General features: G+C 48.0%; 1 protein-coding gene across 2 annotated transcripts in view; it reads left to right on the top strand.

Annotated features, from left to right (window-relative positions):
* The window catches only part of LOC128418880 (SH3 domain-containing kinase-binding protein 1-like), a 25,584-nt gene extending 1,843 nt beyond the window's left edge, over positions 1–23,741 (top strand). The window contains exons 2-18 of one of the 2 annotated variants that reach the window (XM_053399007.1): positions 1,972–2,129; positions 7,941–8,001; positions 10,219–10,343; positions 11,289–11,379; positions 11,696–11,784; positions 13,566–13,638; positions 14,258–14,358; positions 15,436–15,534; positions 16,087–16,123; positions 16,633–16,707; positions 17,778–17,895; positions 19,462–19,532; positions 20,117–20,232; positions 21,016–21,075; positions 21,671–21,822; positions 22,272–22,335; positions 22,690–23,741. In XM_053399007.1, coding sequence (XP_053254982.1) covers positions 1,972–2,129; positions 7,941–8,001; positions 10,219–10,343; positions 11,289–11,379; positions 11,696–11,784; positions 13,566–13,638; positions 14,258–14,358; positions 15,436–15,534; positions 16,087–16,123; positions 16,633–16,707; positions 17,778–17,895; positions 19,462–19,532; positions 20,117–20,232; positions 21,016–21,075; positions 21,671–21,822; positions 22,272–22,335; positions 22,690–22,845 — 1,646 coding nt within the window. In that variant the 3' untranslated portion in view covers positions 22,846–23,741. The remainder of the gene's footprint in view (positions 1–1,971; positions 2,130–7,940; positions 8,002–10,218; positions 10,344–11,288; positions 11,380–11,695; positions 11,785–13,565; positions 13,639–14,257; positions 14,359–15,435; positions 15,535–16,086; positions 16,124–16,632; positions 16,708–17,777; positions 17,896–19,461; positions 19,533–20,116; positions 20,233–21,015; positions 21,076–21,670; positions 21,823–22,271; positions 22,336–22,689) is intronic. The other variant, XM_053399008.1, reaches the window with a different exon arrangement.
* The last annotated feature ends 922 nt before the right edge of the window (positions 23,742–24,663 follow it).

Genomic DNA, 24,663 nt, shown 5'->3' with positions numbered 1-24,663 from the left:
CTGCGCTTTAAAGCTCCATGTCCAAGCACCCCCCTTTTTTGCTTTCCCCACAAAAACCCGCTCTTTAAAGCTCAGTTGGAGCAAACAGCAATATGTGGAAAACCAAAATTGATGTTTGATCTGATTGTGCCCTAAACAGCAGGTTATTGTGGGGGAAAGTCCAGGTCAAAAATGAAGAAACCATGCTTGGGCAAGGAGCTTTTAAGCATGGACCTGTGCCTTAAAAAAATGGGGCAAAAGGTTAATGTGGATAAGCCCCCAGAGAGTAGGGCTTGTGGATTTGGTGAAGGCTGCTCTCTATCCTGCCTTACTGCACCCCCAGGAGAAAGAACTTAGGATGTACCATCTGGTTCCTGGGATCCACTTAAGGTTGGTTTGGGGACCAGATGGAAGTTGATGCACTGGTCACTGACTGGCCATTGCTGCTTTATGGAAGGAGCCCCAGCCTCACAGCCCTGTGAAGAATCTGCTTCTGGGACAAGGGAAGTAAATACCAGTCACCTGTTTGGAAAAGGTTAGGCCAACTTGGTGGCCTTCAGATATTTTGGGCCACAGGTCCCATCAGCCCCAGCTGGCTGTTGCCATCCATAACTGCTTCTTGTGAATGGTTTCCTGCCTCATTCCAGGTGCTTATACAATAATCTCAGCAATATTAAATTATCACCAATTATAACAGTTATCCCTGTTTAACATACACTTAAGCTCTAATTATAACGGACCGCTTTTTTTTTTTTACATTGCACTGCCATTCAACTCCCACTTCATGGTTTGTATCCAACATTAGGCCACATTTGCACCATACATTTAAAGCAATATGGTACCACTTTAAACAGTCATGGCTCCCTCCAAAGAACTCTGGGTGCTGTGGTCTGTTATGGGTGTTGAGTGCAGAGCTACAATTCCAGGTATTATTAAACAATCAACCCCCCTTCCCAGGGAACTCTGGGGATTGTAACTCTGTGAGAGAGATATGAGTCTCCACACCCATAACAAGCTACAGCTCCCAGGATTCTTTCGAGGAAGCCATGAAGTTTTTAAAGTGGTATCATAGTGGAGATTGTGGATCTCCCTCTGTGGAGGCTTTTGAGCAGAGGCTGGATGGACATCTGTCATGGATGCTTTAGTTTAGATTCCTGCATTGCAGGGCGTTGGACTGGATGACCTTTGGGGACGCTTCCAACTCTACAATTCCAATCGTACAATGTACGGTGTGAATGTGGCCTTAGACTGCAGTGCTAGATTTAAGGTGGTGCAATCAGTTCCCCTGCACAGGATGCCGAGCCGAGGGGGTGCAAAATAGTGCGCTTGAGAGCATGCAGAGAATGGAAGGCAAGAGGTGGGAGGGTGCTTCAACAAACTCAAATTATAAAAAAAACACACCCTCGAATTATTGTGAAAATAAGAAGTGTGAAATATTATTTGGGTGAGGCACCAAAGTTTGTCCTCGCTCAGGGCGCCATATTGCCAAAGTCAGCCTCTGCAGAATATTACTATTTTTGGTTGGGATTTAATCACCAAGCACCTGCAAATTTAGGTTGCACAACTGCAGCTGATTGGGAGGTTTTGTGCAATGATGCTGCTTCTCTCAAAAGATCAGACTTTTGCAATAAGGAAGGTGATGCGTAAATGCACTGGAAGGTGTAGACTAATGACTCTTTGGTGCAGGCTGTGTACACACTAGACTTTTAAAGCACATTCTTTTCCTCAAAGGACTCGGGGCTCTGAAGTTTAGCTCTCATAGAATTACAATTCCCAGCAACCCTTCATAAACTACAGTGCTCAGAATTCTTTGAGGGGGAAACGTCCTTTAACGGTCCAGTGTGTGCATAGCTGCAATGTTGCCTAACCTCCCTGAGGGCCAATCGGAATGAATGCTCTACAGAAAGGTCATCTGGGAGTGCCCATAGCTGAGTGATGTTTTGGGGGAAACCTTCTTCCTGCTTCTCTCTCCTCCTCCTCCTCCTCCTTCAGAGGTCTTGGTCTTGGTGGACTTTGATGGGCAGCTGGGTGATGAGCTGAAGATCACTGCCGGCGACATCATCCAGAAGGTGCAACCAGGCCCTGAAGAGGGATGGCTGCAAGGGGAGCTGGAGGGCCGGGTGGGGCTCTTCCCTCGGCAGTTTGTGCAGGTGAGCATTTACACCCCTTCCCGCTCCAGGCCTAGGCATGTCTCCTCGGAAGTAGCTTAGTCCCAGGTAAGTGTGTGTCTAGGGTGTGTTAAGTGTGCTCTTGAGAAGCATGAGGAACAAGTGGAGACAGACGCGTGTTTGCAAACATGCCTGTCGCACCTGTTTCAGAAGGACCATTGGCTCAGTGGGTATCGGCCTTGCATGCAGAAGGTCCCAGGTTCAATCCCTGGAATCTCCAAGTAGGGCTGCGAACATCCACTGCTTGAAACAACTGCCATTCAGTGTAGACGGTACTGAGGTAGATGGACCTATAGTCTAACTTAGAACAAAGCAGCTTCCTATTAGGGAGCAACAATCGGGTATGGTTACTGAGTGACCTGTCAGCAGGGAAACTGGGATTTGCCATGAAAGGGATGTGGGTGGCGCTGTGGGTTAAACCACAGAGCCTAGGGCTTGCCGATCAGAAGGTCAGCAGTTTGAATCCCTGCGACGGGGTGAGCTCCCGTTGCTTGGTCCCTGCTCCTGCCAACCTAGCAGTTCGAAAGCACGCAGTGCAAGTAGATAAATAGGTACCACTCTGGCAGGAAGGTAAACGGCATTTCCGTGCGCTGCTCTGGTTCGCCAGAAGCAGCTTAGTCATGCTGGCCACATGACCCGGAAGCTGTATGCCGGCTCTCTTGGCCAGTAAAGTGAGATGAGCGCCACAACCCCAGAGTCGTCCGCAACTGGACCTAACGGTCAGGGGTCCCTTTACCTTTAAATGCATAAAAAGGCCTTTCATTAGCCCTGGGACCTGTGCCCAGTGCCATTATCCAGCAATGAACATGAGATTCCCTCACTGGAAAAGAGTGCCTCTGAGCATGTGACATGCGCCATATACCTCTTACCCCTGAGCTCCTACAGAGTGAGCACACACACACAAAAGCTGATGGCTAGCACAGCTGTGTCTGTCTCCCGACCCTCAGCACCTGCCACCTTAGGTGCCTGCCTCACTCTGCCAAATGGCTGGACCAGCTCTCTGGCGGCCAGATGCAAAAGCGGACAGGCACCTCCTGCATCTTTAATTGCTGTATAGCTGAGGGGATTTTGGCAGGTGTGACTTGCATGACAGATTTCCTCTTCTTTACAACTATTAAAGGTGCAAGAACACCACAGAACTAGAGACAGAGTGTCTCAATTTTCAAATAAATTTATTTGGAATTTGGGAGAGGAAAGGTTTTTCAAACCCAAACTGAGCCCTTCTGGCACTGGGCATTATAGCAGTGAAGCAGTTCTCTAGCAACAGTGTCCCAAGCAACAACCTCCAGGCACACAACGCCATGACCTTGCTGAGCTAAGCAGGTCTGGTTCTCGTCAGTACCCAGACTGAAAACTGTGTGGAACCAAACATATGCTGCCTTGAGTTCCATGAAGGAGGAATGGGGGGCAGGGCAGATATAAATGTAAGAAAACGAATAAAGTGTCCTGGTGAATAGTCATGTAGAAGAGGGAACCTACACCTTGCATGACAAGCTGCCCTCTTCTATAATAACAATTAAAGGTCTAGGAGCCCCTTCTTCCTTTCTGCCCGAGGCCTGGTCCTCCAGACTTTTCCTCCCTCTTCAGCTTTGTTCTACTCCTGCAAAATAACAAACTGGGTATTTGCCTCCTGCTGGAGTTCGTGGCCAAATAATGCAAATTATTTCCCGAGCTAATTTGCACGCCTGTCACAATTTGTTTAAAGGGAAGCTGCATGGAGCTGGGTAAGATGTGCTTTGTTCCCCCAGTTTCACCTTGTAAGGGCTGCAACACACCCATGTCTGTCACCTGCCTCCTGCCAATGTTTGCCTGGCCTTGTGGCTGCTCAAACAAGACAGCTGGGCTGGCTGCAGAGGAGAAGGCTGTGTGGAAATGGGCAGCTGTGCCAGGCCCCTGACTCAATGTGCATGTTGTGTGTCACTGCACAGATTGCCCCACATCTGAGCCAGACATGTGCAGAGCCAAACAGAACACCCTTGTCCAAATAGCTAGTGGGATCAGTGGCTGGTTCTTTACTAGGCTGTGTTACAAGATAAATAGCAGGGCTTTGGCCATCAGGTGCCCAAGGGGTAAAGGGTGCAGCTCTTTTGTAGGAGGCATTCAAGCCAGTGTGGCATCGTGGTTAGATTATTGGACTAAGACCTGGGTGACCAGGGTTCAAATCCCCCCTTGGTCATGAAGCTCACTGGGTGATCCAGGGCCAGTTGAAGTCTCTCAGCCTAACCTACCTCACAGGGTTGTTGTGGGGATTAAATGAGGAGGGGGAGAGCTATGTACTCCTTGAGCTCCTTAGAGGAAAAGGTGGGATATAAATGCAATGCAATACAATCAATCAATCAGCAAGCACGCATGCACTTACTTTAGGTTTGCATAATTAAAGTGGATCAACAGGCTCTGTTGCCCTAGCAGTGCAAACAAATCCCCCTTTTAAAAAGAATCAGACTTTTCCATCGCACCTGAGGGCAATCGGCTATTTCAGGTGATGTGTGCAGGCCAGGCTGCATGGTGAACACAGTTCTGCCCTCCAGCATCTCACCACTGCTCACTCCCCCAAGCTGCCTGGGTGGCATTGCATCACATGATCAGAACTGCCTCCTTTACTGGGAATGATGCCAATGGTAATGCATGGGAGAAATTCAAGCAGGCAAGAGGGTCAACCATCACAAGCAGCTAGCAACAAGACAGCATGCCAGGGAAGAGGTTGACTATTGCTGCTCTCCTGTCCTGCAGGATCTGGCACTCGAGGCAGGTGCTTCCCTCTACCCTATGACAAAGCCAGCCCTGAACAGAATGCATGTTCAGAGTCTTATGCACAATGGATTGTACTGCACATGGGCCACAATGGAGGCCCACCTTGAATGCAGGCCTAGGTGACCTCAACATCTTCCCCCAACTGCACATCTCTGAACATACAGAATGTCAGCACAGGGTTAAGGCCACTTGCACTACCTCCACATGCAGCTGCTGGGTGACCTTGGGCCAGTCACACTTCTCTGAAGTCTCTCAGCCCCACTCACCTCACAGAGTGTTTGTTGGGGGGAAGGAAGGGAAAGGAGAATGTCAGCCGCTTTGAGACTCCTTAGGGCAGTGATAAAGCGGGATATCAAATCCAAACTCTTCTTCTTCTTCTTCACTAAGTCCCCCTCCCCCCCCCATTGCTGAACATAGACAGCTCTTTGGGGGGTGGGGTCTGCACCTGCTATTCCAGTTACTGATTTCCTTGAAAAAGCTCCAGTTCCTTGTAGGTTGCCAGGCAAAGGTGCATCGCTCCTGGCAGACAGAAGGTCTGTCCTGCCACAATCGGCTAGAGTCCTTTGTGGCAGAAGGGTGAATGGGATGCCCCAGTCTGCACCCATTATTCTGTGAAATAAGATAAAGCACCAGTGAAAAGCAGGCACACACACACACACACCCTGGCAAGGAGCACCTTTGCCTCACATGCCATAAAAGTGACACTCCTTCCCCTTTCACCAAGTCCCGTCTGCTTGTTGCTCCAATTGTTCTCAGGGCCTTTCCCACTTTATCAGGAGTTTCTCCCACTTCTGATAAAGGGGACCCCTTCCCTTTCTGAAAAATGGGGGCTAGTTGTTTCTGCAGTGGCAGGTTTCCCACAGTTCCATGGGCAAATTGCCAGGTGACGTTATCAGCTCTTAGCTCTGTGTTTCTTTGCTGGAATGGAACCCAATAAACAAGCCTTGCAGGCAGGGTGCGAGGAGGCATGAGAAGAAGAAAAACACATGAAAGCAGGCATCGGCTTTTGACTTCAATACCTGCGAATAATTGCCCTAATTCTAGCGTAAAAGAGCTTTTCAAACAACCACTTCTCCTCCCAACAGCCCCCTGAGGCAGGCCCATTTTACAAATGACAAACTGAGGCTCAAAGGCAGGGACTTACCTGAACGTGCTCAGTTAAGTTCATGGCTGAAGAGGTGGGATTTGTACCCATGTTAAATCCAGCATCTTCAGAAGGCCGTATAAAGACCCATCAGGAAAGTATCTGCCTTAATTTTGTTGTTTTTAAAAAGCATGCATTATAGCCCATCTCCAAAGAACTCTGGGAATTGTGGTTTATGGAGGTGCTGAGGGTTCTGTGGGACTACAGGTTTGCTGCTACATGGAACTACAATTCCCAAGGTTCCTTGAGGGGGGAGGAGCCAGAAGGGTCATTCCATTCTGCTTTGTAGTATAGACAGGTGTCAAGGTGTGTGTTGAAGCACCTGAAGCCACGCCCACTCGCCGCCCCTATATACTTGAGGTAGGTGCCTGCTTTCCCCAGCGTCCTCTCCAGGATGGCTGTTTTGACCCAGAGCCCTTATCTTTTCCGCCAGGTAAAGGGGGAGAGGCCTCTTCCGATTTTTGAGTTTCTGAATGTTTCTCTTTTCCAGGAGGCAGTTCCTTTGCAGGCTGCACTCTCACCTGTTCAGTGGAGCAGGCCAGCCAGCCATTCCAGTGGTGATGCTCATTTGCTTTGTCTCTTGAGAGCAGGGAAGAGAAGCAGGAAACTCCTGGCTTTTCTTTCCAACTTTGGTTCACCTCTAGTGAATTTGGGACTAGTACTGAAGGCCCTTCACAGCTAAGGGCCAGGTTCCTTGAGGGGCCACCTGGTCCCTTCACTACCCAGGAAGTCACTATGGGAGAGGTGGGTCTTCCTTCCTTAAAGGCCCCTAAACATCAGATACCACTGCTCCACAGTGGCTCAGAGCAGGGTGGCTGCCTCTGTTCTGTGGAACAGCATCCCAGCTGAGAGATGAGAGGGACTTGATAGCTGCACTGAAGGGAATTTGGCCCCCTAAGCTTTCCCAGCTGGATGCAAAGGTGTTCATTTTGCACTGTTTTTAAACAGTTGGAAGGGAGATGTTCTGCTTGCAAGGCAGACACTCTTCTGCAAACAGAACGTCTTGGGCTCAGTCCCCAGTGGCATCTCCTCCAGGGAGGGCTAGGAGAAACTCCTGCCAGCCGCTGCTGCCAGTCTGTGCAGACAGTGCTGAGCTGGATGGGCAAATGGTCTGACTTGATATAAGGCAGCTTCCTATGTTGCTGTCGCTTTTTTGTACTGTTTATATATGTTTTATGGTATGTCTGTTCCTTACCTCAACACACATGTAAAAGGGGATCCCTCAATTAATAAAGAGTTTTCTGTTTTCTAGAAACGTCCATCCCCCTGTCCCTTTGACTTATATTGTATAACCTGTGAATAGCAAGTTGTGTGTTTAGATCCTCTTTCTAAATTATGTGCTTGAATCAATTATAGAGGAAGCAGGAAAACATGACTACAACAGGAAGTCTCAAACTGCCAGCTTTGTGCAAACTGGACGTGGTGATTTAACGTCACCATTAGCTGCGATACCTGCTTGGCAGGGGTTTGGACTAGATCACCATTGGGATCCCTTCTAACTCTATGATTCTATGCATTCTCTGACAGCCAACAAGTCGTTGGGAATGGTTGGAGGGAGACAGAAGTGCAGTCTGGACACAGAAGCCCTGTCCACATATAAAGTGACATGCATCACATAATTTGTTGACATTGAATTGCATATGCCATTTTATTGCTCATTTGCTCTGTTTGGAGAGATTCTTCGTGATCCATTTTTGTTTTAGCCACCCTGAACAATTTAGTGTCATCAGCAAACTTGGCAACCTTAAGCTGGTTGTTTTGAGTCCTCGCTCTGTGTAAGAAACAAGATGCTGGAGGGAGACCCTCCCCTCCCACCCCTCCAGGCTGCCCTCTCCTCCTGCTGTCTGACCTTTTCTTTGTTCATAGTCACGGGCACCTTTTTCTTCCCCTTGCCTCAGGAAATCCCAGTGAGCCTCCGAGCTGATGGCACCCAGCGATACCCCCGATCCATTCGCAGTGGTGAGTGTATTTTTTTGTGTGTTTTTTTGGGGGGGTACTTTAGGCCAGTGCTGAAGCTTCAAACTAAGGACAACTGGGGGGGGGGGGGACTGTCTTTAAAAGGAACGTAAAAACTTTTGCCCATGACTTTCCCCTCTTTTTTATATAAAAAAAGCAAAGTTCTATTTAATTGAGTGCTGGTGGGGAGTAGGCAAGTGTAAGGTGGCATTCGTGGCCTTTAGGAAATCCAAGGACCTTGCTGGAGGTTCTGTTTATGTTTCGGCACAGTACCTGTGGGGCTTGGCATTTTCTCAAAGCGGTATGGGTCTCTTTCCATCAGTGCTGCAGCTAAGGCAGTTCAGAGTTTGAACCAGTGGCTCTGTGGAGCATGGCCAAAGTGCTGCCACCTTATTTCACAGCTGTGAGAATGTTATCTCCTGGACTGCTATATGCTAATCTTCTGCATGTCCAATAATCAGCTGCTCTTGGGTGGAATTTCACCAAATAAGCTAAACATAGGTTTTATTGGTGTTACTGACTAAGGGTTAAACTGCCGCTTTTATTTTGAAAGGGGGGGGGGACACACAACTGCACTCCCTTTATTATGTGCAACCAAAATGCCATAAAGTAGTGAGCAAACTTTTGAGTAAGCAAAGGTGTTGGTGTTGGGGAGAGTGGAAAATGGTTTGGTACTGAAGCCAAAATGGCTGCATAGGACACAGGTCATCAAAAATTCAGTTTTTTGCTGTATGGTCTTGAAAGGAGCATGGGTATGATAGCTATGATGACCATCTTGAACAGCACAGAAGCTTTCACTACGCAGCTGTGTGTCATACTTCAGTGACGAAACACATACTTAAGAGTCCTCTTCTCTCTCTCCTGCCTGCCCGCCTGTCATTCCTTGCTTTTCAAAAGCTTCTACATTCCTGAGATGTTGGAACAAATGGCAAAATTGTTTGCCATCCTTGATTTTTTTAAAACAGAAAAAAAAACATTTTAAGCACATGCAGTTTGAATTTGGGTTTGCTTTTGGAATGAGCACTGTTTTTTGCAGAAAGGGATGGTATATATTCAGATTTAACATGTGCATCTGAAACCATGTATGTGCCCTGACTATAAAAGGATGGACTGCTGCAGGGATCAGTGCCAGTTGGGGCCTGAAGCCTGAGGCATGTCCATGACAGGCCAGTGGCAAGTTCAGCTCTTGGCTTGCTTCATTTAAATCAGCTTTCCCCAAACTGATGCCCTCCAGGTGTTTCAGCAGGACAGATGATGGGAGTCGCAGTCCAAAATGGCCAGAGGCCAACAGATTGTGGAAGGCTGCTCTTGATTAATCCTACTGGGCTGTGAGAGCAAAGGGTTCTGTCAAAATTTATCAAACTTTTTTTCTGCATTCTTTGTTCCTAGAGTGCTTCCAGATGGGATGCATTTGTGAGATTGTCCTTGCTCAGGCACACAGGTTTTTGGCAATGTAACCAGGCTATGTTGTTGACATCACAGATACAGTTTATCACTCACCCCCATTTAATCTGGATTTACAGTTTTCATGGAAAACTTTCTTGCCAGTGATCTGATCATGATATTAAGAGAACACCTGCTCTCAAGAACGCATTCCGACTCTTTAAACCTACATATTTCTTTTACAAGATTTATTGACAGCTTAACCCACAGCTTTCCAAACTTTTCATGTTGGTGACACATTTTTTAGACATGCATCATTTCGCGACACAGTAATTCAGTTTTACTAGCAGACCGGAGGTTAAACTAGCGGCCCTTTCCAGTCCCAGGAGGAACGCAGGGAGCCAACACACTAATGTGTCCCAACATAGTTTGGAAATCTCTGGCTTAACCAGGAAACAGTAATAATCTCTCAGCACTTGACCTAAAATAGTATAAAATAATCATAAGAAAATAAGATCAGTGGGCTTTAAAAACAAGTAGAAATAATAAACATTATATAAAATCCAGCAGTGTTTAAGAGCAAATATGCACAATATACACAATATACACTATGTCTGGGTAGGCTTGCTTAAATAAAGCTTTTAGCAGGTGTCAAAATCAGTATAATGCAAGCGCCTGTTTTATATTACTGTCCTGCCACTATTCTCCAAGGCAAGTTAAATTCATGGGGAAAGAAGAATCCCCCTCTGGTGCCCATCTGGAATTTGGCTATGCGATCATATTCTCTGTTCTCTTTGTCTTATTGCTTCCTGCCTTCCACATTTATCCTTTCTGTAGTCCACGCTGTGAACAAGCTGCCAGCTGCGAAGGAGCGCTGGTGCCGGGTCACCTTCTCTTACACCCCAGCAAAGGACGATGAGCTGGAGTTGTGCCCCGGAGAAGTGGTGCAGATCTTGGAGCAGGTGAGGTAGGGGAGCAAGTATGTGGTAGATGGATGGGTTCCTAGAGCAGAGGAAGTGGAGGGGGAAATGCTGTTGGAGGCTTAGGGTGCTTCCTGGTGAAAATTCCTTGCAGGAGCCCTGCTTTTCATTCATGCCAGGGTTTTTGGGGCAGATGTTTTTACAGCATCCACAGGGCACCAATGCCATCAAAAGGTTGGCCTGTATTCTCCCTCCACCCCCAGTTTAAGACAAATCTGTCATTTCCTGTCTAATTATAAAAAATAAAAAAAATTGGTTGCCAACAACCCATTTATAATATTTGGCTTCTGCCTGGGAGAGATCTTCTGCTGCCTGCTATTATCACAGGCCATCTTCTTCTGATCCCACTGGCCTTAATCAAAAGTGTATCAAACTGAAGGGGAATAATAGTAGGCTACAAGTTAGATTTCTCCTTTTCTCTCCTTGTCCCCCCAACCAATGAAGTGCTGGCTTATACCATATGCACCAAAGTAGCCTCCAAATAGAAAGGCACTTCATCTGGTGAAGGTGCTATAGAGGCAGTCTTACTCCTTTGGCAATTGTGTGTCTCCAGTCCCCACCCCCAGATTATGATGCCCTAAAAATGAGAGTTGTGAAATTTGGGAGGTTCCCTCAAACTGCAAGTGGGGAAAGCGTTGCAGTTGCACTCGGGTCCTGCTCAGGAGTTTCCCTTCCCGTTGGGGCACCATGAGGGCACAATGAGCCTGCATTGCAGCCGCCTTCTTGTTTCTCCATCAAATCTCTGGGTGCATCCAGGGAGGTGGGAGGTGGTTAGGGGGGCACCCAATATATCTGGAAAGGGACCCTGGGACTCTTTGCCTGACTCTTTGCCACTTCTCTTCTGTGGGCCGGTGGTGGGTTGTGCAACAGGAAGGCGGAGGCCCTTCCAGAATGACAACGGCTGTTTTTTGTCCTCTTCCTCTGCAGATTGAAGACGGCTGGTGGTTGGGCAAGAAGAACGGGAAGTTGGGAGCCTTCCCGTCCAACTTTGTACAAGAGCTAAACGACTTGCCTTCAGGTGGGGGGAGCACAGGGCCTGGGGTGGGCATGTTGTGGAGGTGGGTTGGGGATGGGGGCACCGGTGCCTCTGCAGCCTCAGTGACATAAATGTTGGGAGTGGTGCAGAGCTGAGGGGAAATAATCTGAATAGAATGCGGGTGCTCCCTTTTGGTTGGGGCTTCCATGCAATCCAGGAAGCACTCCCCCCTCACATCTTTAGGAGGCTCAAGATCTGGTTAAGGTCTGTAGAGGAAGGGAGAAGGGCTAGAGAGGCCGGGCCTGACTGGAAGTGCTAACCTCACCCCACCCTTCCTCCCTCAACTGTCAACTTCCAGAGATGGTTTTTGCAGAGCCCAAAGTCGGAGCGGGGAAGCAGCGCCCCAAAATGACCAATGAGACCTTCGTCCTCAGTGAGCCGGAGAAGGTGAGCGGAAAGAAGGTGTTTCCGTGGCATTGGGACCAGAAGGGCTTCAGGTACCCTCCTTCACAGAGGACAGGGCTGTGTTTCGAGGGGTCCTCTATTTGAAAGACCCTCTGGTCTGTTTGAACCCAGGGATGGGGGAGGGGGGTATGGATGTTGTCTGTCGACAGTTAGCACTTTCACAGCAAGACTGAGCTGGCACACTGTCTGGATCACACAACATGCTCAGCAAGACCTTAGGCTTCGTGGGTCTAGGCCGCTGCTTTGCTCCCTTTTGCTGCCACCCCCAGGCACTATGGTTTGTCTTAGCACAGGATGTCAACCAGACCATAGATCACCAGGTCCCAGCCTTCCCCACGATGATTTCTGCCGCCCCCCCATAACATTTATACACTGCTTGATTGTAAAAAAAACAAAAAAAAACCTCAAAGTGGTTTACAAAAAAAAGGTAAAACAATAAAACTGCCAGTGAGGAAAATTAACAATTTAAGACTTTCGAAAAGTTAAACTAGCAATAGACTCACACCAGCCATTTATTATTATTACTCTTATTGTGAGATGTGTTGCATTTCTGTTTAAATTAAAGTCATTCTAAATATTAGCATATGCAAATCAGTGTCCTGGTTTTTGTTCTTCTTCCTTTGAGGCTGCATAATTAGTTGTCTTTCCCCTGCAGCTCTCTGGCGCTGCTTCTACACAGGGCATCTCCCATGGGACAGTTGTGCTTTGTTCATTGATTTTTTTATGGAGTATCTGCATGACACCATGAGCAAAACATCTCTCTCTTGTGTTTTCCCTGCTCGGCTTCTGTTGTTGTTTTCCCACGGAGCATTTTTTTAAAAAAGCACACTGGAAAACGGCTGTGCAGTTTCCCCAGGTGTGAACAACCCATCACATGGCTATGCAACAGCCATTCTTGGTAACTACAGCCTGCATATATTATTCCAGCCCAGGGTGTGGCTAACTTGCGACCTGCCGTTTGCTGCTGAACTGCAATTCCCAGCTGACTGTTGGCCATGCTGGCTGGGGCTGATGGGAGCTAGAGTCCAACGGTATCCGAAGGGCTGAAGGGGAAGCTCTAACCGTTTCCTTTTCTATGGTCCTCTCTCTGTCTATCACCCCTTCAAATAGCATTGCATTTTTAGCTGTTTATCTTCCCACCCCACCTGCATTGTTAAAGGAGCAATCATGATCAGTGATGCAGTAAGGTGGGGAAAGGAAGTATTTAACACTGCACACACACTGTGGTCCCAATGAAAACGATCCTGTCCCCACATTTGGGGCTGGGGAAAAAGGAAACATTTTCTGTCCTGCTACAGAATGTTTCCTGGATTAAAAAGGTCTGGAAGCAGTTTTGCTATTTTACTTGCAACTTAAAGCAAAGCAGCAATGACTGAGTGCTACAGAATTGTCCATATCTGGAAACACCCTTGGACAATGTCCTCTGTTTAAATCCAGGGATCAGTGCCTCTATTTTTTTGGGAGGTGGGAAGCAATGAAATATCTTTTACATTGACCCAAGTACCGTAAGTTCTTAAGCCAGTTTTCTGTTCAGAAAACAACCACCAGGTTAAGTTTACTGCTCTCTGCTAGAGAGAAGGGCATCATTTGCTGGCTGGGGCTGATGGAAATTGTAGTTCAAAACATCTGCTGGGCAACAGGTTGAGGAAGCAACTGCTGGTGTTTCTTTAGCAGTGGTCAGGTGCTGCACAGAGCTGTTTGTGTCAACAGCCTTCTTTCTTATTTCCGCACCCCTTTCTGTTGCTTCTTGGATCCTGCTCTAGGTGGAGAACACCCTGGAGAAGCCTACCCCTCCTCGGATGCAGGCGAGTCCCAAAGTCCAAGCTCTGCAGACCAGTGAGTTGTGACCAACATAGACTTCTGCTACCTCAGAGCTCACTTTGTTTGGGGGGGGAGCACTGGGGCCCTCCTGTGGTTTTCAGAGAGGAAAATGAGGCAGGGAATGCCTATTTTTCCATTTCAGTCTGGAATGGGGTTGTTGCAGGGGAGGAAAAAGGTGGCGTAGGGGGCCAAGCTATATTAGGGTGTGCAAGGCCCCAGGTGGGAGCCTAGAGTGAAGTGATGGCTGCAAACATCTGGAAGGGAGGGATAGGGTATGGGGAGATTAACCTGATGCCCTTTTGTGTGGGAAAGCTGCGGGTGTGTGGGGCTTGCTGGATGCTGTGGAGGGCTTAATTTCAGTGGACAAGTCAGTGCTGTCTAGATGTTTTGGACTACAACCCCTTTCAGCCCCAACCAGCTGATGGGAGTTGTAGCTCAAAGCTGCCATGTTGGTTGGAGCTGATGGAATTTGTGGTCCAAAGTGGCCATGTTGGTTGGGGCTGATGGGAGTTGTGGTCCAAAACATCTGGAAGGGTACCCAGCTGGGAATGGTTGCCTTCAGAGCACTCAGACCAGAGCAAGAGAAATATCCACATCGAAAGCCAGGGGTGTCTGTGCTTTCCTCCACCTGCAGATGACGCTCCTGTCTATTGCCGAGCCATGTTTGATTACGAACCAGAGCATGAAGATGAGCTCCTCCTCCGGAAAGGCGATTTGGTCCTTTTGTTGAGCAAGGTGGGAGTCCTGGGGAAAGTTGGGGTGGGTAACTTCCCCGATGATATGAGGGCCACCCACAAAGAGCCCTGGCCCCATCTCTGCTCAGAGCTAAAAGGGCACAGTGTATTCAGCTCTTAAGAACTGCTTTGCTGCTGGATCAGACAAGAGACCCATCTAGCCCCATCCTCATGTTGGCACCCTAGATGCCTTTGGGGGAGCCAGCAAGCAGGCCCTGAGTGTGGGAGCCACTTACTCTCCCTACTTGGGCTCTTCAGGAACTGGTACTGAGGAGCAGATCTTATCTTAAGGGTGGGTGGAAGAAGCTGGCACTCTGGAAGCAACCCTCTCTGTCCTCCAGTTAACTGTTCTAAATCTTAAATACCCAAACAACAGCTATTTCATAGGTGTTCTAGGAGGTGTTAGTGACCACTGATACTATATCTGGAACTTCCTCCCCAAAACTGGCAATTTGGGGGCACGACCTGATTTAATGAAATTTATACACCGCTTGATTGGGGGCAAGAGAACCCTCAAAGCGATTTGCAAAGAAGACATACAAAGAAGGATATCTTTTATTGAATATATGAAAAAGTATTGCAAACAAACAATTAACCTAGCAGGATGGTTAGATTTTCAGCAGTGTAAGAAAAAACTAATGTGTATATAAGTAGTTGCGATAGACGGAGTGAACCAAGAAAACACAAGAAAAAGAGGAGACAAAAGGAACCATGTGAGGAGAGGAGGTCAATGGAGGAATTCCTTAATGGTTTTCTGTTTATTTTTCGATATCCTAAAATTGTTATTTCTTTTCTATTTCCGAGTTTTCCTTTTTGTGTCCTTTGCATTATTTCAGTTCATTTACTTGATATGGAATTGTATCAGAAACACAAATAAAACTTTTTTTTAAAAAAAAAGGATTATCAATTAGAAGAGTTAATAATGATTCAAGACTTTCGAAAGGTGAAAACAACAGTAGGCTAAGGACAGATTACAACTTTTATTGGTGCAACTGAACTGAATGATTCTTCTTGATTAAATTCATTGCTGGAAAGTAATTCTGTGTGCATATCCTTCCTTTCCTCTTCCTTGTTGCAGGAGACGGCGGATATGGGCTGGTGGGAAGGCGAGTGCCGTGGCCGGAAGGGGCTTTTCCCGGACAACTTTGTCATGCCTCTGGCCCAGGTGGAGCCTGAGGTAAGGAAGTGGGTGGCCCCTGACCCTCCCTTGCATCAGGAGGAATCGGCAGGGCGGAGTGGAGGTGCTGACTCCTCCACACAACACTGAAGCACTTTCACAGGCTTGGAATGGCTGAAGGGCCACAAAGGAGGACTGCAAGAGCCTCCTCATCCATCCAGCTTCTCCCTACCCTGGTGCCCTCCAGACAATTTGGACTACAGCTCCCATCAGCCACAGCTGGCATAGGTGGGCACCAGGTTGGGGAAGGCTGTCCTGACAACCAGCCTAAGCTGCCACATGCAGTTGCTGGCAGAATCTGCAGCTTGCTATGTGCCTTTGCTCAGCATCCGCCTGGGCACTGTAAGGTTCACTCCCGTCCTGCAGGTCCCCTTGTCCTGTTCTCCCTTCCCTGAGCCTCTGATCTCTTTGACTTCTCCTGCCTCTGAACTTGTGCAGGAGTGAAACCCAAGCCTGGCCTGCCTTGAGGTGCTGAGGCTGCTCTTTCTTTTTGGGTGACTCATCACCAGCGCCTTCCTTCCCCGTCAAGCTGCTCTTTTCTCTCTTCTACAGATAAAAGCTAAGGTACCAGAGCGGAGGAAGGACTCCGGTAAGTCACAAGCTCAGGCAGGGGATTTTGTAGCTCAAGGGGGTTGCCGTCACTGCCCATTGGATCTCTGGGTCTCTTTATTTATTTTAATGTCCGGGTGTAAGCAGGGGCCGAGGGGGAGTCAGTCGGGGAAAGGATCATAGCTCTGTGGCAGAGCACAATGCAGAGAAGGTCCCAAGTTCAATGGTCGCATCTCCAGGGAGGGCTGGAAATGCCCATTGCCTCACCACCTGGAGAGAGGCGCTGCTGCCAGTCAATGTGTAGAATACCCAGGAATCTGTCCCTTCTTCTTTCCCCATCCTCCCTGATGCCTGGTTGGGGATCTTGTGGCCCTCCAGATGTTGTTGGCCTCAACTCCTATCATCACCCCTGAACTTTGGCCAGGCTGGCTGGCTGGGAGTTGGCAGCTCATCTGGAGGGACAGAGGTTCCCCTGGCCTTGTTCTTCTTTTCATCCTCACTTCTCATATCACCTATCTTACAGTACTTTCCTTTTAAAAAAAAAAATAGAAAAAGCTCCCAAGCCAGGAAAGAAGGTCCTCCAAGGTGGCAAGGTGGAGATGAAACATCCTGGAGACCACAAAGGTGAGGAGGCAGCTGCTGGCTGACCTTTTGCAGAGGGTCAGGGTGCCTGTGAGGAGCATGTGCAGCCCTGGCTTTGCCCAGCAACAGCCGAGACAAAGGCAGAGGTGTGCATATCTTCCTCTTCCTGTTGTGGTTTGGTGCTTGCTTGTGTTCGGAGCAGAACAATCATGTTTCTTGCAAAGTGGAGCAGAAGAGTTCCCTTTCGGAGGGCAGTCCCCCATTTCGCAGGGTTGTCTGGCCCAAGTCTGGTTTAAAGATATAGTGGTACCTCGGGTTAAGTACTTAATTCATTCCGGAGATCCGTTCCCTGCAGAACCATTCAAACTTGAATGCACAGCTGAACTGCAAGTGCTGCCTCACATCCTTACTGCTATTCAGAGCCTCCAACTTCAAAGTGCAATTCAAACCCACCCACCCCCGCCAAATAGCATGTGTGCAATTGCAAAATGCATGGACAGTCTCTTGCCTCTTTGGAAGGAACACGGCTCTGCCTCTCTGCTAGGCATTTACCCCTCTGCTTTGGCAATCTTGCAGCAGAAAGAGCTGCAATTGCTTACTTTGCAAAATGTCAAGAGCCTTTTCCCTTTTCACCTGCCCTCTGCTGGACAGCTGATAGGTGGGAAAACTGGCTGTGGACCATAACCTGCCTACAGGTCAAGGGTCTTCCTTCCCTCTGTATAAATATTCATGCTGCTGAGGGGAAAGGTATCAGATGTAGATTATTGACATTTAAGCTAGAATTGGATGCAGCACTCCATCTTCCCTGTTCTGCTTTTAGAACAGGCCCTTTCCATGCCTTCTTTTTTGCTGGCAGGACGCTGAAGCAAGACTTGGGCTCAGGCATGATGCTGTACTGATCTCTCCCCCCACCCAGGGGGACCCTGGGCTCCTTTGGGAGAAAGAGCAGGATACAAACAGAAATAATAATTTTAAAATTAATAATAAAATCATCATGGCCTTCTTTGCATGGTTCTGCTGAGGATATAATGAGCAAAAGATTATTGAGATGCTTCCTTAGGAGATAAATTGCAATAACTGTGTGTCCTAAGTCATTCATTCATGTCTTGCAGACTCAAAGGAACAAAAGAAAATGGAAAGCCCCAGGCTGACTCCTCTTCCGGTCAAGAAGGCAGCTCCCCCTCCTCCTGTGCCGGCTAAGACCAAACCAGCCCCCAACATTCCCCACAAGTAAGACATGATAGTCTTGGAAAGAGTGTCTGCACATCCTCTTTCCTGGGATCGGCCAGCACTTGATATGATCTCATTTTGAGTCATTGGACATGGACCCAGAACCAGAAAAGCAAGTAAGAGGCAGGTAGAATTTGCCACCTGAGGCTGGAAAGAAATACATCTGGTTTAGCAGAGTGTGGAGTTTACAGGCAACCTCAAGCATTGGCATGTCTCTGTTTAGAACAGGGCACTTCTGGTGCCCTGCCAGGCCTAGATCTTTGGGGGATATGCCCTCCTAAGTGGGGTTCACAATGCTGGTAGGAGGGAAGACTGGGAGCAATTTTTAAATCCTTAGCTATTTGCTTTCTGGCACAGCAAGTGCTTTGCATGTAGGAGGAGGCCCTGGCTGCAGTATCTAGCCAAAAGGATCAGGTAGTGCTTGAGGGAAAGGCCTCACTCTGCCCCAGACCTGGAGAGTGCTGCCAGTCAGATGGATCGGGCCACTGTGGTAGATTTCTTCACTAAATACAACATTGTAATGTTGAGGCAACTTTGATTGGTCAAAGCAATAACAGCTGCCAGGGAACTCACAAAAGTGGAGTCCACAAGCGTATATAGAAGCATTCACTCTGTATATGTGTAGAAATTAAGTCGCAATCTCAGAGGAGAGGCATGCCTGCATTATCAGAGCTGAAGAATAGGGTGCCTACTACTCTCTGTCAGACTAGCTCAAGGCCGCTCTTGACACATTCTTAATACAGCCTAAATAAGCTGTATTATTTCTCCCAACAATATCCTTTCACAGTTTTTACATCTCTTCGCATGTAGGCTGCCTATCAAATCATATGCTATAATTTCCACTACACAGCTATCCTCAACCTAGTGTTTTCCAGATGCTTTGTGCTACAACTGCAACTCCCATTGGCCTCAGTCAGTACCAAGTTGGCAAAGGCTGGTGTAAGACAGCTCTGTGTCTTATGGATTCTGATACAGATTTTGTGATAGTTGGAGGGAAGTGATAAATTCATGTGTTACCTGGATTCATCCCTTCACCCCCCTCCTGATCCACCTCTACTTTCTTTTAACCAATTAGATGCAGATAGCTGGCTTGGGTCTGGGGTGAATTTGCTGGGTGTACCTGCTTTGTTTCTGTGGCTTTAGTAGTCAGCAAACTCTTCATTCATTCATTCATTTTTATTTATATGCCGCTCTTCCACACACAAAAGTCATACTCAAAGTGGCTTACAACAAAGAAAATAGGAATGCATTACAAAATTAAACAGCCGAAAACCAATTTCATAATAACATAGTAAAACAGCACAGTAGAAAATAACAGCATTTCAGCACTATAAATATAACAAGAATACATAAACAACATCCAGAATCCAATAGCAAAAATATCCACAGAGCTTTTATAGTTTCACCTTGGTCCTAGAAACACCAATCCCATAATGTGGCTCACAGTCCTTCTGCAGCAACAGGTTCTTCTGGGGTTTCCAAAGGCCAAGGGTGTGGGTAGCTGGAAACACTCCTCCCATGATTTCTCTCTGTATATCTCTCTCTCTGCACATGATGATGATCCAGATCCTTAGGCATTCCAGTTCCCAGCACAGCAACCCCTGTGGGAAAAGGAAAATGCAAGGAGAAAATAGCAGGTAGGTTCCGGCCCTTTAATTCCTTCTCCCACTGTCCAGTGTCCTCCCCTTTTGTAGGGGCTAATGACTTCTGTTTTGAGCCTTTATCTTGACAAAAAAAATCACTGAGGATGCGCAACCTCACTGTGAACTGAGCATCCGTTCTGATCAATTCGTGTAGTGGTCATATGACATCGCCCCATGTTGCCCATATCCCACACTTCTTAGGGTGTTTCCCCATCATTTTTCTTACTATTCCCCCCAACAAAAAATCCATGTGATGGGCAGGGCAGTGAATACGCAGGAGGGAGGGTGTTGCAAAAGAGCCCAAATCCAGCTTAATTGCACAACCTCAGTTTGCTGGTATATGATTAAACCATTCCCACAAAATGGCTGCCTGGAACTCTTGTTTTCCTCTTCTTCTCCAGAGTCGTGGAGAAGCAGCTTGGGGTCTGGCAGGGCATTGCAAACCCCAGTCCATGCCGTCTCTTCCTGGGCTTGCTTTGGGAATGACGCATCTCCCTCTGGCCAGTATTGCACTCCCTGGCTGAGGTTCTGCAGTAGCTGTGCTTGCTCCCCAATAGTGCCACTTTTCTCCATTACAGAGATCAACACTTTTGATGCCGTCCTTGTTCCCAGTGCCAAACTGAGCCACCCAACAGCCAGCCGCCCTAAAGTGCCAGGGAAGAGGCCACCCAGCCAGCTGATGACCAGCTCACTGGTGAGTTGTTGCCCACCCCCAGCCAACTGTTCTCAAGGAAGGAGGAAGAGAGCTGTTAAAGGGATGGGATCTTGTGCCTTTTTAAACAGCGGCTGCAGAGCAGAGGAACTAAAGCATGTGCTCTATGTGCAGCTTCCCTCATGCTTGATCCAGAAGCTGCAGTTAGTGCAGAATGCTGCAGCATGATTGCTGTCAGGAGTGAGACCTCATCAGCATACAGCACCTGTGCTCAGAGATCTGCACTGGTCACTGATTTGCTACCGGGCCATGTTCAAGGTGTTGTTATTGGTATATAATGCCCTGAACAGCTTGGGACACGTTTACCTGTGAGATTGCCTTACCCCATATACGCCTGTTTCGATCTGCAGAACTGGTGCTGTCACAGGTGCCATGTGATGCCTGCTCTGCATTTGTAAAAAATCAAACTTTTAGTGTGGCTGCACCTACACTTTAGAACCCCCTGCCTATTGATGTCAGATAGGTCCCTTCGCTGCACTCTTTTTGGCAACTGCTAAAAACATTTTTTGTTTAGGAAGCCCTATCCAGATGTGCAGGATGTTGGTGTGTGTTGCAATCTGTTTTTAGTTTATTGCTGGGGTTTTTTAATGTTTTACATAGTTGCTTCTAATTGTTTTAACTGATATATTGTTTTATTCTGCTCATAAACCACTTAGAGGTTTTTCACAACTGAGTGGTGTATAAATTTTGTGAAATATAAATTAAAACATGGCTAGTCTTGATGATGGCTGTCACCAAATCTCTCTCTCTTATTGGCTGTTGCAGGACGAGATAGAATCAACCCAGCCCTCGAGCTCCACAGAGAAAGCTAAAGGCCCTGAACTGGTGAGTTGTGTGAGGTAGCAACACAATAGGCTTAAACTGGTTTGAACTGTCGTGCGGTCCATGGTTTCCTCCTCCTTTCTGGGTACCATTTTCAGGATCTTAGCCCAGAAAAGAGAAGACCGAAAGGTGACATGACTGCCATCTTCAAGTATCTGAAAGGCTGTCAAATGGAGGATGGAGCAAGCTTGTTTTCTGCTGCTCCAGAGGGGAGGACCCAAACCAATGGATTCAAATTATAAAGAAAATTATGATGAAACATTAGGAAGAACTTTTTTAGAGTAAGAGCTGTTCAACGGTGGAACAGACTCCCTCAGAAGGTGGTGGCCTCTCCTTCCTTGGAGGTTTTTAAACAGAGGCTGGATGGCCATCTGTTGGGGATTCTTTAGCTGAGATTCCTGCATTGCAGGGGGTGGGACTGGCTGACCCTTGGGGTCCCTTCCAATTCTACAATTCTAAGATTCTCTGATTGGTGGGCTTCAGCCCTCCATCGCCTGCCTTTGTTTTACTATGGGGGTTGGGAGCCTTGGCCCATGGAGGAATTGAAGCATCAGCCCCTTCCAACCCTCTCTGTCCTGTATCTGTCTCTCCCCGGTAGTTGAAGGAGCAGTCCAGTTACACCAGAGAAGAGCCTACAGCTCTAACCTGTGAGGCATCACAAACAGAGGAACAGCCAGCATCTCTGGATGATCTCAAGGCAGAGCTCCGGTCTCTGAAGACCATGATGGACCTGATGCGTGCACAGCATCGGTGAGGTGGGCCAGCGGTGGGCAGGTTCCTCTTCTCTTCCAGGCAGAGATCCCAGAAGCTCTGGAGAAGCCTCTCCTGCCCACAACAGTGGACAAGCACAAAGCAATGTCACAAGTCATACATTCGGCTTGGTGGTGTCATTCTTCATCTGTTCAGGGTCTTCCTGAAAGAAGCCTTCCTGGTGCTTTTCAGCTGTCTTGATCTCCAACTCCTATCAGCCCCAGCCTGCACAACTGTACTCCCACCAACCTTAGCATCATGCAGCTGTGCCGGCTGGGGCTGATGGGAGCTGTAGTTCACAACACCAGGCTGGGGAAGACTGGCTGTAGCTAACTTGTTAGTGTGTGTTTGTACATTTCTTAAGGATTCTCCCACAACAATGGGGTGGAGGAGAGCTGGTCCTGTTTCCCCGCCCCCTCCAAAATTCATGTCTCTCCTTCCTCTTGCAGGAAAGACATGGAGGATCTGAAGGTGGAGATGGGACGTGAGCAGACCAAGCGGGCCGCCTTACAGGTAGGAAATGGCTTTGGAGGGAGAAAGAATTGCTGTTGGGATACATAGCCAAAGCCAAGCAGGGCCGGCCTTGCCATAGTTACAATGGGGCAGCTGCCTCAGGCCGCAGATTTTGGAGGTCATGAAAGGCTGAAAACTGTTGTCTAATTTATTGGTGGTGGTGGGGTTTACATCCAGGAAGAGATAATTGTGGGATTTTCTGCCTTGGGTGTCGAAATAAACTTGACCAGCCGTGACTGGGGGAAGAACAGCCATTTTGCTCCACTGCCACAGGCTGCACAATGTCTTGCTGTTCCTGTGCTTGGATTTTGGGAACTGTGCATGGCTCACTTTTGTTTGTTCCTTCCTTTGCAGGCAGAAATTGAGTGGCTGAAGCAGACGGTGCCTGTACCTGGGTCACTGGACAGTAAGCGCCACGCACCTGGAAGTGGAGCCACAGAGCTGGCAGGCCCTGCCATCCCATCCTCACATACTCCCAACACTCCCTCCGCAATCTCTACCAAGGACTGAATGAGCTGCACTGCTGCAGCTTCTCTGTCTTGGCTTATCACTATTGAACTCTTAGCTGAATCTGTACCTCTTTTGGGGGGGGGGAGATACCCCTCTGCCTCACAACCTGTGGCCTTCCCCATCTCAGCCACATCCAGAGAACCATATTGATGTGTGACTAGCAGTGCCTGACGCCACCCATTTGTACTTTCCTCCTGCCTGCTTCAGGTGGCTGCTCTGTGGCTGAGGACACCTTGCTCACTGGGATGGCCCAGCAGCAGTTACTATGACAATGGTGCAGTGGGTGTTTGTCAAGTGAAACCAAAGGTGATCAGCACACCTTTCTTTCCTGCCCCCATGCCCTCCTGCATCCCCCTCCATATTGGCCCACAAACATCAACTATGGGTTCAGTTTATTTTTTACCCTCTGAAGCCAGGGCATAGCTAACTGGGCAGGCTTGTGGCACATGAAATTTGGCTTGGCTGCCATAGCTTCTCCAGCCAATGGGCTAAGATGCTTCAGCCACCCAAGAGTTCTTACAGGTCAAGTGACGGCTTTCATTGGATGGCGCTAAACTGTTTTGGAAGCAGTTGGTTTACTTTGCAATGTGGGCAAACGTTTTCAGTCTCCCTTCAGAAGCAGTCATATAGCTTGCCATAGGCTGCACCAACTTTCTCCAACCCCTAGTGCCTTCCTGCTGCCATGGACTACATCAGCCTCTGCCTAGGTTGTCCTCTTCTTAATATGTCCCAGTGGGGAGCAGTAGGTAAACTGCCCAGTCTCTTTTTCAACTGCCCCAGGACAGGCAGAGAAGCATGTCTGAAGAAATCTGACTCACTCATGGACAGTTCCTTACACAGTAGATGAAAATACTCAAAACTCTTTATGCATAACTTTTTAACATTTAATTTAAAATAAAAATATTTTTCTATGCAATTGGTTGGTTTTCCTGTGGGTGTGGGGGGAGTATGTATAGATGATTGGATCTGGGTGATGAATCTCCTGCAAAAAAAAACCTCTCCTCTGTGAATATGGCTACACACCATGGTGGCTATGCTCTACCTCCACAGCTAGAGGTAGCAATACTTCTGAATACCAGCTCCTGGAAGCCACAGGAGGCGACAGTGCTTGAATCCTGTTTGCCGGTTTTCCCCAGGCACCTGGTTGGCCACTGAGAAGAGGATGCTGGATTAGATGGGGCATAGAATGTGAGGGGCAGCCTGCGAGTGTTCCAGAATAGAATTCCAAGCATCTGGAAGAGAAAAAGGACGATAATAAAGTGCAAGAAACCATGGGATGAATAAGCACAGACTCAGAAGAATGAACAGAGCAACTAGGCCTATAGCGGGGGCACCAAGGCCATGTGATAGGAAGCCTGATCATAAAAGTAAAGACATGAAGCTTATAAAGTATTCTAGAGTTAATAGCTAACCTTGCTTTTTAATTGCATGAATGCTTTGAGAGAAGGAAAAGTCAAGTGAGCAAGAGAGGAGGAGTAGCAGGCCTATTACTGGCTGCAGGGTGTTTACCATCCTCAGGGCTTGTTCCATGGCTAGAAAGCACAAGTCCAAGCGATTTTCCACTTGCCCCGCTGCTTTCCGCAAGAAAACCTGCTCTTTAGCGCTGAATTGGAGCAAAGGGAGCAATCTGGGCGGGTGGGGGGGGAACCCAAGTGATGTTTGCTCTGATTCAGCGCTAAAGAGAGGGTTTCCGCGCGGGGGCGGGGAGTAGGGGGACAAGACATCTTTGGTGCACCTGGAGAACAGCAGTCAGTTACACAGGACCCAGAAGATTTGGCCAGTGTTGGGGAGGCCAGGTGAGAGTAAGCGGCAAACCGG

Source organism: Podarcis raffonei, chromosome 8, assembly GCF_027172205.1.
Source record: "Podarcis raffonei isolate rPodRaf1 chromosome 8, rPodRaf1.pri, whole genome shotgun sequence".
Classification (NCBI taxonomy): domain Eukaryota; kingdom Metazoa; phylum Chordata; class Lepidosauria; order Squamata; family Lacertidae; genus Podarcis; species Podarcis raffonei.
Note: the sequence above shows the minus strand (reverse complement) of the source record. Positions and strands in the feature narration are given on the sequence as shown.